At 40.4% G+C, this 14492-nt stretch overlaps 1 protein-coding gene across 1 annotated transcript in view; it reads right to left on the bottom strand.

The window, feature by feature from the left end:
* Positions 1-14492, bottom strand: part of KDM1A (lysine demethylase 1A) — a 28216-nt gene that overhangs the window by 8641 nt on the left and 5083 nt on the right. Inside the window, exons 4-10 of the mRNA XM_039729081.1 lie at positions 10392-10451; positions 6529-6662; positions 4765-4843; positions 3773-3865; positions 2960-3066; positions 2037-2118; positions 744-838 (exon numbers count right to left, since the gene is read on the bottom strand). Coding sequence (XP_039585015.1) covers positions 744-838; positions 2037-2118; positions 2960-3066; positions 3773-3865; positions 4765-4843; positions 6529-6662; positions 10392-10451 — 650 coding nt within the window. The remainder of the gene's footprint in view (positions 1-743; positions 839-2036; positions 2119-2959; positions 3067-3772; positions 3866-4764; positions 4844-6528; positions 6663-10391; positions 10452-14492) is intronic.

The raw sequence follows: 14492 nt of genomic DNA, 5'->3' as shown, positions 1-14492 counted from the left end.
CTCAAATGGTCAGACACCAAGGCCTGTACAACACAATGTCACACTTTGGCAGGATGGGCACAAGAAGAGCTGTCAAACCACAATGACAACAGACTTCTCTTGCAAGAGAAAACCAAAATGCCTTAAGGGCTCATAAGATTTCCTTACTAGAAAGGAAGGTGTGCTCATCAAAGCTACAGATGCTTGCCAAAGGCTCTGATGGTAGGATGGCTCTACACAATTACAAGGCTTTAGAAGGCTTGGCATAGCTCAGTGAAGTAGACAGACAGTCATTTATCTTCTGGAATGGTCACTGTAAGAACTACCAAGCCAGCTTTTCTAGGATGATGGTGGAAACACTGCAGGACACGTATGGAATGGTGGTGTTTAACTGTACTGATGGTACTCAGTTAAATAGTGAGTGCTGCCAGTGTGAAAATACCTGTTACATGATGAGAGCTCAAGTGCTGGAAAGAGCAAACCTCACATCTGTTAAACCACTCACGGGTTAAACAAAGGTGAGAGAACTTGGCTTCCACAAAACCTCTGAAATGCAAAGGTAAAAACTCATGTGGAAAGAGCAGGTTATGGAAGAATATGTGCAGGTATGCTAGAATATTACTAAAATGCCTAAAAAGGGGGACACAATATTTCCTTCTTCCCTCTCTGGAAGCCATCTCATGCCAGACCACTAGCCTGGTAACAAACATACTTGAAATATTACTTCTTTTTAAAAAGGTTCATGGAAACAGTATCAGACTTACAGCTTGTCCATTGGCTTCATAAAGTGGACATTTTTGTTTGATCTTTGCCAGTTCCATATTTACTTGTTTGCTGACCACAGCCATGGGATTTCCTCCTGGAAAAGATTTTATATAGTTAACAGAGACTCCTGTAAAATTTGTCTGCAATTGAACAAAACCTCCACAGTTAAAGCAATTTCAGAGACTAAAACACCAGCTCCAGTGTATGCATTCCAGTGAGCTAGTGCAACCCTGCCAAAGATCTGCACCTCACAGGGATTCCTGCAATGAGGACATGGAAAAAAACCACATTTCTACTTCCAGGATCTGAAGGGGTCCTGCAGGGCAGCCAGAGAGGGACTCCTTGTCAGAAGCAGTATTGATATGACAAGAGTAATGGGTACAAACTGAAAGAGGGGAAATTTAAGCTGGATTATTAGGAATAAGTACTTTCCTGTGAGGGTGGTGAGACACTGGAACAGGCTGCTCAAGGAGGTTGTGGATGCCCCAACCCTGGCAGTGTTCAAGGCCAGGCTGAACAAGGCCTTGAGCAAACTGGTCCAGAGGAAGATGTCCCTGTCCATGGCAAGGGTCACTGGGACTAGATGATCTTTAAGGTCCCTCCCTATCCTTGAAGATTCCATGATTCTTTGAGTTAAACATAAAAATATTACAGCCTTTCAATAGGCAAACTGAAATCTGTTGTTCCATGATTGTGCAGGTTCTGTTCTTTGGAACCAGTTTCTGTATGCAATTTAATAAGACTAATCATGAGACAGACACTAAATTTAGGCTGTCAGTAAAAACAGGGGTTTATTATGGGTTTTACAGTATTTTATCATTTCACCACATTGCTGAAGGATATTCCACACTAAGCAACTGCCCATCTTCTCAGCAGAGTAGCCATGTAAATAACTGATGCCATCCCATAAAACAGTAATAAATAGGAAGAAATTTGCCTTGTTTGCCATTGTTTTTACAACCATTTTTGAAATGACGTGGAGAAAGTACTTTTGGGGTTTCAACCTGAAGAAAGGCTATCTCTTTAGAAAGGCTCTCCATTTCCCCTCCTCCCTTGTTTTCCCATGTAAATTGAAAGAATACATTCTGTCTCTTTAGGGTCTCTCCCATCATAGAGCTTTGTTATTTATGAAAACTATTAACTGCCAAAAAGGCTGAATGAGAACACACACTTTGAAAGAGTTAAAAATACACAATTATTTTGCCCATGAAAGAAAATAGCATTAAAATTTCACATTTACAACATCTTGCCCCCCAGTTTTCCTCTTGTCTTTTTGATTTTGAAGAACTCACCCAGTCCTGTCACCACCATTGCTCCCAGATCAGCAACATAATTCCCCTTGCGAAAGGTAGCAACTCTTCCTCCTACTCGGTCCTTGAAAAGCAAGATATGAAACCTCCAGTTACATTCAGTAAGACATCCCACTGAAATATAACCACTGAAACATCTACAAAACATGGTGCAAGTATTCTCTTAACTGAGGGTTCAATAAACAGAACGGACACTTTTCCAAAAAGCTCTGCAAATAAACTCTATCACAATTAATTTGCCTAAGTTAAGCAATAAAATGCTTAAATAGCATTTAAAAAAGGAGAAGAAAAAAGGAAAAAAAATAGTAAAATGCTTAAATAGCATTTAAAAAAGGAGAAGGAAAAAAAATATAAAAAAATATGCCTAATCTGATTTGGACAGATTTCATTATTTCTACAGTAATTCTACACTGTGATTCCAAAGCCAATCTCTTCACTGTCCATGCACAAATTTAGTTATGTACTGGGTTTCCTCCTCCCCTTGATGCCTAAAGATTTTTAGATTTTTATACATTTTTCATATATTTGTAACTTTGTAGACTGTCAATACACAGTTATAACTTCTAGTACTTTCCCTTTAGTCTGGCATTCTGGACTCACATTCTGCTTTCTGATGAAAAAACAATTTCTAATCATGAAAGAAGATTGTTTTAAGCTGTTTCTGGTGTAAGCACACAACACTAGCACCTGACTATCCAGCCCAGCTGTGAGAAAGCACCAGAAGCTCCCACAAGGACAGATCCACTCCTTGTGAGCCAGGCTCAGTAGCAGCAATCCACCCTGACTGCCTGGAACACCACTCAGTGACCCACCCCAGCAGGCTGCTGGGACACAGCCCAGTTCTAGAACTGAACAGGGTTACTGGTTAAGCTGCAATAGAAGTAAAATAGCACAGAAATTCATACTCTGGCTTCCAGAACTGTGACATCCATTCCAAAACTCTGCAACTGGCGAGCTGCTGCCAACCCAGAGACTCCAGAACCAATAATGATCACCTTTCCTGTCTTCTTGGCTAAAGAAAGAGAAAAATCAGCTACAGCACTCCTTTATAAGTGCAGTATTAAATTGTAAACAGTATTTTTAAGTTGCATTTGAGAGATACCAAGAACAAAGAGTAGCTTTCTTCTTGTGAGTAGTTCTGACAGAATAAATTCTTTAACAAAAAGAAAGCTGAAGTAATTCTGAATGTAACGCTGAGACAGGGACAAGGAAAATACACCAGCAGAATATCTGAAACAAGGAAGAAAACAGGGGAAAAAATGCTTCCAGACAACTGTCTGAAGAAGAAAGCAATTCATATTAATTACAGGGAACAAAGTATCATGGCTTGATTTCCTTCTGCCCCAGAAGAATAAAACTTAAAAAGGGCAGAGAAGTTCACTTGCAAAATTCAAGAATCACATAAGCATGTAACAGATCTAAGTACAATATTGTGTTTCTGACTTTAGCTATTCAAATGAGGGACCAAGATAACTCATTAGAAAGTGACAGTCACTGAATTATCTACAGAAGATTTGCCAACAATTTTTCCTCTCAGTGATTTACATAAATACATGGCTTCTCTATGCCAAAATAAAACACATTAACATCAATAGCCAGATGGCCTTCCAGCCTTTTTAAAATTTTCTTAGCACTGCAATTCTAAAAAAGAACACTTAAAACTGTCCTAAGAAATCATGGAACAGACTTCAACTAGAAACAAAGTTCAAGCCTCTTACTTGGAAGGGGTTTCACCCTTTTGTAGATGCCAAAGTTGATCAGCCCATGACGCTCCAGGTAGCTGTGGACCCTGTGAACAAGCACTGTGTCACCTGAAAGAATGCAGACATTTTCAAAATGATTCTGTATGTTCAGCAGCACATCCATACTGAGCAGTATTCACAGCAGCCTGGTCAAGTGCCACTAAACACACCCTGCCCTCAGCTCTGCTGCCCTCCTGACCCACTCATCTTCCTCACCAGGCCTGAGGCAACTTTTCTGAAAAGCTCCCATGCTGTCCTGCAGTTCTGAACCCTGCCTGAAAAGCTGAACAGGACATTAGGTGCTTCTTTTAATCTAGTGCAGCAGAACACCTTTTCTGAAACTGACTGCAAAATCCCAAGATCATGACACAGATGTGATTTGCCAGTATTATGCTAATACTTACAGCAGCACTGAATTCCCATTTTTATTTTTAAAAGCACAATAACTCACCATTTTGCAATCTTTGACAGTATATTTGCATTCATTTCAGCACTGTTTTCTTCTTCAATTATTTTTTTAAGGCTATTTTCCACCTTTTCCCAGTTTATTGGGATCTTGTCTGAGAAGTGTGGAATGGTCTCCATTTGCAAGCAGTAACTCCTCACTCTTTTACTGCCTTCTTGCATCACACCCAGTCTAAGTCTTAAACCTCCCAAAAACCATATGACTACTAACATTTTACAGCTAAAAAACCACCAAGAAGCTGAAGCAAACCTTAAAAGCTGCACATGAATTAACCCTACTGTAACAACCCATCTTTTTAGCAGCTTTTCTGAATCCTGCTAGTGGTATTTCTTTATTAGACAATGAGCTCTACTAAATCTGAACCAATATCCCAGTCTGTACACAACCACTCCTGGAGCTCCACTAACAAAGGACTGAAGCATCTGAAGCAGCTTTTCCTCAAACAAAAGTGAAAGAAAACAGCAATGATACATCCATTTTGGCAATGAAAATCTTGACTTACTGTTATAAGGTGCTTCTAACTGTTGGATAGTTGCTTCAAATGTCAGCTGAATCTTTGGGTTATCCAACCAGAGCTGCAGCTGGATTTAAACAAACAACACAACACATCATATTAAGCAATATAAGAGAGGTGTTTTCCAGGCCCGTGTTTGCTACCAAATACTCTCAGGACATGAAACCCCCTAATGAATTAAATTTTGGCAGGACTACCCAAGCCACACTGAACTTCACCTTCCAGTGCTTCTTAAGGTGCACCAGTCTGTTTGAAATTCCCACACCATTTCAAATAAATGGAAACACACCAAAGTAACATAAAGATGTGTGTGGCTGGCAAAGTCAGCCAGCACTGTCTTTTTGGTATCAGATTTCATGTTTTCATAAAAGCTACAGCAGTACTTATCACGTTATAAGGTTTATTTATCTCCAACATTTAATGATCCAATCCATCTTCACCAATATAAGACACAACCATGGACTACACCAGCCACACATACACAAAAAAACACATTTACAGGACATTCACAGTTCAAAAACTGAGCAGGAAGAACTGTCTGTGATATGTTAGTAGGTCAATTCATACTGGAAAAGAACTGCCCCCAAAAGAACTCCTACTTTGTAGCACAGAGGCAGGAGTTAATAAATAATTTTACTGTTCCATGCCTAGTTCTAGGTCATACATAGCATTTCCACTCCATTTTGCATTCCATAATTACTAATTTATTTGGGTATTTCTCTAGAGTTGCATTACTGAGCTCCACAGTTCCTCACAGACACCAAGTAAAAGTGGAAATCCTACAACTGTAATGAATAGGAATGGTTAAGAAATATTTTCCTTATAATTTGAGAGGCTACTTGAGCCAAATGGCTAATTAGGAGTATGCACACTGCAGTTTGCAGCTCTGCTGAGCACTGGGTTCATATCAGCTGTTCCACAGTCTCTGCCATCCTTGCTGGAAGAGTTCCTCTCACAAGCCTTCCTCAAAGAGGATTCCTGCTCAGGAACTTCTCCATGTCCCTCTCTAGTGAATAATGCCCACAGACCAGCAGAGCTGCTTTTCCCTGCAAATATCTCTCTCCAGTAATTTCTTAGCTTTAGTGGAAGGTTTTTCTGCTTCCAACACATTTGTCAAAGGATTATTTACTCACTGTTCATTTTGTGCAAATTGTTTTCCAAACTTTCTGGCATGCTCTGGCCTGTTTTTACACATCCCATGACTTCCCAGAAGTTACAGCTTGAGTTAGAGGAAAACATTACAGGAATAGCAGAAGTCATGCTCTTAGCATGAAGATGTCCACCACACATAAATTTTAAATAACTTCTTTAAGTTATTAAGCACTGGGTGTTACCATGGTCGATGCCCCATGATGTTTCTTGATCATCTGTAGTCTGTGAAAAAACTGAGTGGTGCATAATATGTTTTGTCTCTTAATATGGTAACACAGCAATTTTCAAAATATTTCTTGCTTTCCCACTGTAATTTTTCTAACATTACTTCAGTTTTCCAAAATACAGGAGAAAGCCTTGATCCCTCTTTTGGATGTTATGAATACACTACAGATTCTTTATGCTGCTCACAGCACAGATCAAGAACTGGACAGCACATTTCTTAACAACTTAGGAGCATGACAGGATGCCAGAAATGAAACCCCACTGTCTCAAAACCAAAAATTCCATCAAGTGCTAGACATGGTAACTGCCAAAAAGTCTTAGCAAGGTACACACATTTCCTGCCCTTTTTTCACCAATATTTTACAGCAAACTTACGGTGCGGTTCCTGATGTACAGAAACACCTTCTGGGTCTGCTGGGGCCCACTGATTATATCAGGGAAGCAGGCAGCTTCTTGAGATGTCATACGGTCATGTGGAAGTCTGCTCTGGAAAGCTGCACCCTCCACACCTACAATAAAAAGACAAGTAGTCTACAGGCACTGCAAAGGAACACTGCCCTTCCCAGCCAGAGCATGCAGCCAGGAGACAATACCGTGGCCAATTTCATGGGATGCTTTCCTTTAATTCTTTTATTTACTTCCGAAAGAGATACAGGTTTCCATGTCAACAGTTCTTTGAATTACAGGTTAGAGTTAATAAAAAAGCTACACTACAGGGGGGATAAAACAAACAAGCAAACAAAACCCCCCAAAACAACAAAGCCTGAAAAATAAGTGGGGCAGGGGCACATATCAACACATTATATATAACACACACACATATATATGTGTGAACAATAAAACACAACTATTTTAGATGCTGTCCTTAATTTGTGTGGTTTCCAGTTTCTAACAGAACTGGAAAACTGTTTTAGATCCTGTTCAAAGCCAAAATATCTGTAATATGCAGGCACAGCATCTACCATCCCCTCTCACCTGCTTCTCAAAGTTTAATTTCCACTGACCTTCTGCAGCTAGAGGAACCCACCTTAAACTCCCATTTTGCATATCTGATATACTTACAGCAGCAGTGCAATGAAATACAATCACACTTATGCATTTCCTGTGCTCCCTCCCCAAGTGCTGCCTACAAATAACAGATTTCCTACTGTTCTTTCTGAATACTCCACATGTAAAACACTGATGCTGAACCCATACAGGAGAGCTTTTCCCTATGGAAAGCCTTAATTAATAGTGGAACCTGCATTTCTACCAATCCACACGCTGGCAGTGATATAACTGCATTTCTGCACCCTGCTTTCCTCAGTCTCTGGTATGCTGTACTACAGAAAAAGTGACAAACTAAGACACAGCTGCATCAAGTGCTACAGCACAAGTGCAGAAAGCAAATCCTGAAGGCACAGTGAGCAAAACAAAGTACTGAGATGTGAAATACAGCAAGAAAAATATAAATCTCCCATGTCCAAGAAGTGACTTTGATCAGGACAGAGGACAGGGCATTCAATCTAGAAAGAAAGAAGCCAATATGTGCCAGGGGCAAAAAACCCCACAAGTAACACAGTATGATTAAGATCACTTGCTGAAACTGGAATTGCTCAAAAGATTACAATAAATAGCAAAGTAAATATAAGATTGCAGTGTGTTACACTAACCAAAACAACTGTTTAAGAGTTTGAAGTTCATGTACAGCAGCACATGTAACTGTACCAGGGAGAGAATTCCCTGCTTTTAATTCTGGTGCCACCACACACCCCTTTAACTTGAAAGCATTTTTACTTCCCAAAGGTGCTGAAAAAAAAAAAATCAAGGAAGGAGATGGTTGTGAAACTAACAAAACACCAAACCAAAAAACCCCAAAACAAATCAACCAAAAGCAAGCACATTAAAAAACCCAACCAAACAAATAAAACCCACAACCCAAAAAAACGCCCAAAACCTACAACCAAAAAAAAAAGAAAACCCCAAACCAACCAACAACAAAAAACCAACCAACCAAAAAAAACCCACAACCAAAAATTCATTTACAAGGAAAGATCAAAAGATCTGTGTGATGACTCAAGGCACAGAAAAGTATAATTATTGACACAAATTTTACAACAAGAAGAAATTAGTAACAGAAGCTACAGAGCATTGCAAGTAAAATAAAATTAACCACAGGAGAAGTTGAGGAGGAACACCAACAATGTTTCCTACACTAATATTCAGCTGTGGGATGGAAACCCATAGCTCTACTGTGACTTCAGTTTCTCCAGCAACAATCAGTGCCCAGCCCTTCTGCTGTCCTTCCATCTAACACTGGCCCAGGTGTGCCAACGCCTGTGCAGGAATGCACATGCTCAGCTGTGAATTCTGTAAAACTGGGCATGGAAATCAAACCAGTTACCAATTCTCTGATACTTTATTAATGCTAACAATCTTAATTAAGGCCCTAGATGCTCAAGTGCTAGCAAGAAGGTCAGCAGCACAATTTTCACAGAATGGCCAGTGAAGACCTGAACTGCTGAACCTGACTCCCTGACTCTTCAGGTTTGTGCTAGAAGTGTGATTCTCCAGGTACCTGCTAGAAAGCCCTGTAGCATCAAACACCTGCAAACTCTCAGATGTGTGGATTTAAGGCAACTTGGCAGTGTCTTGAAAAGCTCTGGGATTGATTTCTACAAATTGAGCAGCCAGAGAGCATGGTGCTACTAACAGTTTTGAAAAGAACTCCCAAGGTGGGTTGAGCTGGGGGGGCTTTTAAGGCCAAATACCTATCATGGCAATACACAAACTTTAAAACTAGAGTAGCAGAGTAGCTCCAGATGTGCACAGGTATTCAGAGGAAAAAAGCGCTAATAAAACAACGCACAAGAGTGTTTCATACAAGAATTTAGAAAAAGCATAGCTATTAATAGCAAAGATAGCATTTTTATTTGGCCAACCACTGGAAGATCTTCTAAGAACTAAATGTCCTTGAATTTACTTCTGCAACTACACAGCTCAAATCTAAATGGATTTGGATTTCAGGCTGACTAAATCCCATTTCACACCCCTACTGCTTGTATTTCATGAAAGCTACACATTACAGGGATTACCAGTTTGAAACTACATGTTTCTCCTTGGAAAGGTTCTGCCTAGACTGGATTATCAGCTCCTCTTCTCACACATTTGCACACACACACTTGCCCATTTCCTGACATTCAGCACTAGCAAATAACTGGCTGAAGTTTTGAGTATATCCTTGCCCACAGAAGAAATCCTGAGGGATCTGCTCATTTAAAGATTTACTAAAACATCTGCAGATGAACACACTGAATGAAGGATTCTGGCTGTTGAATTGGACAGTTATTAGACCATACTCTCAGCATATAAAATATGCAGAATTTCCAGTCAGCCAATGACTACCTAAAAATGAAATAGGCAAGGCATCCTTAAGCCCATGAGCCACAATAGCCAAGCAAGTGGTAACATCCATAGCAGTATTTGGCTCCCTTACTTACAACAGCAAAGGATGCACTCTTAGATGAGTATCTTGAAGTTCTATTTGCTTCAAAAAGAGCAACTTGGAGGTACAGAATAGGTTCTGGAGCCTTTGACTCTTGTTTAAAACCCTAATCCTGAAGTGAGAGCAAAAGCAGCAGAGTTGAAGGAAGATTTTAAGTAGCACTCCAAGTACTTAGGAGTAAAGACACCAATCCTGTGAATGAAGCAGTGAGTACTGCCAGCAGCAGTACCAAGGCTAAATGGCAAATGCAATCCACAATCCAGTCCAGTGAGCAGCACACTATGAATCTGCCCAGCAGACAATGTCCTGGGCTAAGTGCTGGCACACAGGTCAAACACAAACCCGTTCAAAAGGCAAAAAGAAAGGAGCAAAAAGGTATTCCGTGCTATGTTTCTTCAGCAGATTAGAAAAAAGGGTACACTGGTCTAAAGCTCTCTGTGTCAATCTAGGTGGTGCAGACTGGCTAGGCAAGAAACAGCTTTCTGTATGTTTAGACTCCTCTGAACATGGAGAGGAGTGGAGGGATGAGAGATCGGCCTGAGGCATTTCAGCACAGGTTAGCTAGCGCCCTTTTCCACAGTTGTTACAGACCTCAACTGAAATCTGAATACCCCACACTTTTTAAACAGGTGGGAACACAACTCCTGCACCTCTTGCTAAAGTGGGGACAACCACACCCATGCGCACTTGCAAGCATCGATCCCTAACTGGCGGCTCTTGCTACTCAGTGGCAAGCATCAAACGCCACCCTCACCTGATGCTTGGCCGTCTCCATACCCTCCAGAACTGTCGTCTTGAAGTCCTCCTGCTTGCCCTGTGGAAGGAAAGAGGAGAACTCAGGGACCTTACTCCATAAATTAAACCATACTGGACATAAAGGCCCGGCAGTTGGCGTTTTAGGTATTAAATTTCACCAACTAACTAAACCCGTTTTCTGAGAATCCCATCTTCTGGAACCTAGATTAAGGGCACCAAAAAATTATGTTCTAAAGTGTTATCCAGGTTACTGGAACGCTTTACATCAGATTTTATGGGAAATAAAGAAGTACACCATATGTAGCATTCCTGGTGGCTAAATATTTACGATCTGGCAGATGGATACCATCAGATTCTATGGATCTCAAACCCTGAGAATTTGATTATCTTGCCTTTGGTGCTCCCAAGTCTCCCCATATCCCAAGGAGATAGTTTAAAGCATTTTGAAAAGCCTCTTATGTTCAGGAGACCCTATTTTTTTCCCCATAAACCCTTCCTTTAAGCTTGATACTAGACCAATTCTTGAAAGGCTCAGACCACTTACTTGGCTTCAGTGCTCTTGATACACCATCAGTGTTCTGACACACTAAGATTGTCTTTGAAGCCAAATGCACATGATACCATTGATCAGTGATGTGATCAATGCCCAGCACTGAAAGACATCAGTCTTTCAACATTCCCAGCACTGACAACATGAGGAAAAGGCTAAGCACACACCTGAAAGATCTGAAGATGTCTCAGAATTACCTTAGCCTGCAACTAAGTCCTAAACAGGACTGCAACACAAGCAGGAACAGAGCATGTTGAGAAGAGAGATGAGTACAGCTGCAGTGTTGCAGGAACAAACACACCTCACCCACTGCTCACTTCACAGGAGGCCCTGGCTCTGAGGTGAGCTCATGAGCAATATTCTTCCACCACCAGAAGTTTCCCATCACCTGCAGAGCTCAGGAAGCCATGGCACACTCCAGAGATGGCCCAATGCTGCTCAGCTGGCTCCTGCTGTACCAAGGCTCCTTCAAACCACACACTTCAACAGTCATCAAGTCCAAACCAACATGCACTGCAACACACTGCAATGGTCACTGGAATGGAACAGCTGCTTCCTAGAGCACAACTGCTCAGGTGTAATCTCCAAACAGGTAAGAGCAAGGTCTGACCTGAGGCTAAACACACAACTGTGAGCACTCTTTAGAGTCTGGGTGGACAATTTTGCCAGAATGTCATTTAAGGCTCTTAGGTGACACACTAACTAGGAAGAATTTCATTTGAACTACAGATTTAACCCCTAAAGCAAGATACAGAAAGTTAAATATGTTTCCATACTGTGCTAAACTGGATTAAACTAGAATGTCACAACATTAAACACCTACAAATAAAACAAAATAGGAACTGAAACAAGACAGACATTTTCCCTCAATACAGCAGAGCAGCCATAGTTAGCATTGTATAAAACCAGTCTGCCAAAAAAACCTCACAAATAATTGTATTTTGAAAGGCCTCACAAGAATCAAGTTTTGATTCTGTGAATAAATGCATCTGCAACAGCAAGATGTAATCCTTTACTTGATCTACATTGCAAGTACTTTATGTTGCAGGGAATATTTCAAGACTTGCTTCCATTCTGGGAGAGACTAACACAACTGAAACATGAATATTTACAGTCAAGCATAGGCCATTAATTTGCAATAAGAGTTTCACCAGTGCCTCCCCTAAGTTAAGAAATTAAACAGACTCTGACTTCAGTCTATGGCATTCATAATCCCTGAATTAACACTGGCAATGAGCAGAGGGGAAAAAGTTACTCTCAGCTTACTTACAGAAAAAAACCAGAATCTTCTCTTCCCATCATTATTACTGATTGCTGGGACACAATTCTAAGTGCTACCCAGTCAGAGCAGAGAAGTGTGGAAACAAGGCCTGCTAGTGAAGATTGCCTCTCCTTCCCTGGAAGAAGGGTTCTGGTTGAAAAGGAACTAGCAGCAAGCAAACCCCTGATCCCTGCTAACATCAAACTCCTGCAGCTCAACAGAACATGTGCAAGAGCAGAATCTGCTCCAAGCCTCAAGGCAACAGAGTAACAGACCATGAGCTGAAGAGCAATGAGGAAGAAGGTCCAGAAGGGAATCTACTTCAAATAATTATCCATTGTCTCAAAATTAAGAATAACTGCACATGAGTATCACAGAGTACTGAATTTATTTAGGAAAACAGACAAGTCAGATAAAATGAAGAGACAAAGCACCACTAAGTTTGACCATGCCCTTGATCTTAATCTTGATCATATTCAGTTTCTTGGAAAACAGCACCTAAAAATTTAGGATTACCACAAAGTAAGAATACTGACAACACTAAAAGGCCAGGAGCTAGTAAAGAAAATATTCTGTAGTTCTAAAAATGGAAATCCAATTTGGTGAGGGGAAAAAAAAAAAAAAAGAAAAAACAAAAGAACCAAGCTCCTTGATTGAAAAAGGGATACTGACAAACAAGAACACAAATGTCATCAGTCAGCACTGAAAGGGAGTTTGGAAGCTTTTTGCTATTAGACAATATTCCTCAAGTAAAAAGAGAAGAGATACTCTAAGAAAATTCTCTTAACCATGAAATACTGTCACACCTTTTGCTCTGCAATAGCATGCAGTATATCCTGCAAATCCACCCTGTAACAGCCAGGACACCTGGAATTCCCCACAGCTGAACACATGAATGGAACCTACTCAGGAAGACCAGCACTGTGCTGTCACCTCTGGTGTGACACTTAATAATCCCCTGCACTGTAAGCTGTCTGTGGGGACAGGCTAATGAAACACCAGACACTAGCACCAGGACATTTCTAAGTTGCACAATCAGGCTTTTCAGCTCAAAAGCTGTAATGTGACAACTTCATGCTTCTACTGCATTACCTGCATTTTTACAGGCTTTAAACACAGAAGTGAATGCTTTAAGGTCTGCAATGAGTAAATTAACAGTAATATCCAGGCTAACTAAAATTTCTCTAGATTTTCAGTATGCAATCCTCCACTAGTATTACTGTCCAATTCAGTATTTCTTATTGAACACTTCAATTTTTCCTTCAAAGTGATAGGGAGAGAGAAAGCCTCAATTATAAACACTGGTTTTATACACAGCAGACTCCATGCTGCCTCCTCCTTCTAAAGGGTGGCTGAATTAGAAGTTTCAATGCACTTTTAACAGCCAGCATAAGATGACCTGATGTTCTTGACACCTACATTAATAAAGACAAAAATAGGGAGATCCAGAAAAACATATAGTCTCAGAAACCTTTAAAATTACAGTAAGACTAGCTGTGGAATGACAGCTTGAAATCTGTCTTCTTTCTACTTTATTGCTTCATGTATATTCACAGAATTTCTAGGAATAGAGAAATGATATGATGACCCAAAACCTACTCATTTCTAGGCAGCTGGATACAGCCTGTTTGAAAATTGGTTGTACTTGGATGCTAAATACTGTGCTTGCAAAGGAAGTGTCTAAGAGGCTGCTGTGTGTATAGAACAGCATGGCTCATCACTGCTCATCTTCCAGGTTTCTTCCCTCATGGGACAAAACCTGTTCCACTGTACCTCACTGATTAAGCCTCAAACTGATTTCAACAATCATTCTTAGAGGCACAAAATGGAATCTGAGAGAAATCAAAAAGTGTATTAATATTAGGTTTTCAGGGATTAAACACCATGTCTAAGCTAAATTAAATAGTAAGCTTAAAATATTTGCTTAATTACACCTATTAAAAATCCATTTTTGCTACATCAGCTACAACTGGGGTGGCAGGATTTTCATCTCTGCAAGTACTTCAGCCAAGCATAGGAGCTACAGTACTCCTGTATCAAGGCAAGAGCCAACAGCTGCAACAAGGAAAGGTTACAATGGCAAATCATAAGAGATAAAACACACCCACAGCTTTTAATATTTTTCCTGTGACTGAAGGTAGGTATCCCCAAGCTAACATCACTCCTGTGTTCTCAAACCTGCAAGCCAGAAAGAAAATCAAGATAACTGAAGACTAACAGTGACTTACATCTGTGATGAACCTGCAAAGATTCAACCACTAGATTTCAGCTCTTGTCTAACAAGAGTA

This window comes from Passer montanus, unplaced genomic scaffold (assembly GCF_014805655.1).
Source record: "Passer montanus isolate IOZ18808 unplaced genomic scaffold, ASM1480565v1 scaffold68, whole genome shotgun sequence".
In the NCBI taxonomy this organism is placed as follows: domain Eukaryota; kingdom Metazoa; phylum Chordata; class Aves; order Passeriformes; family Passeridae; genus Passer; species Passer montanus.
Note: the sequence above shows the minus strand (reverse complement) of the source record. Positions and strands in the feature narration are given on the sequence as shown.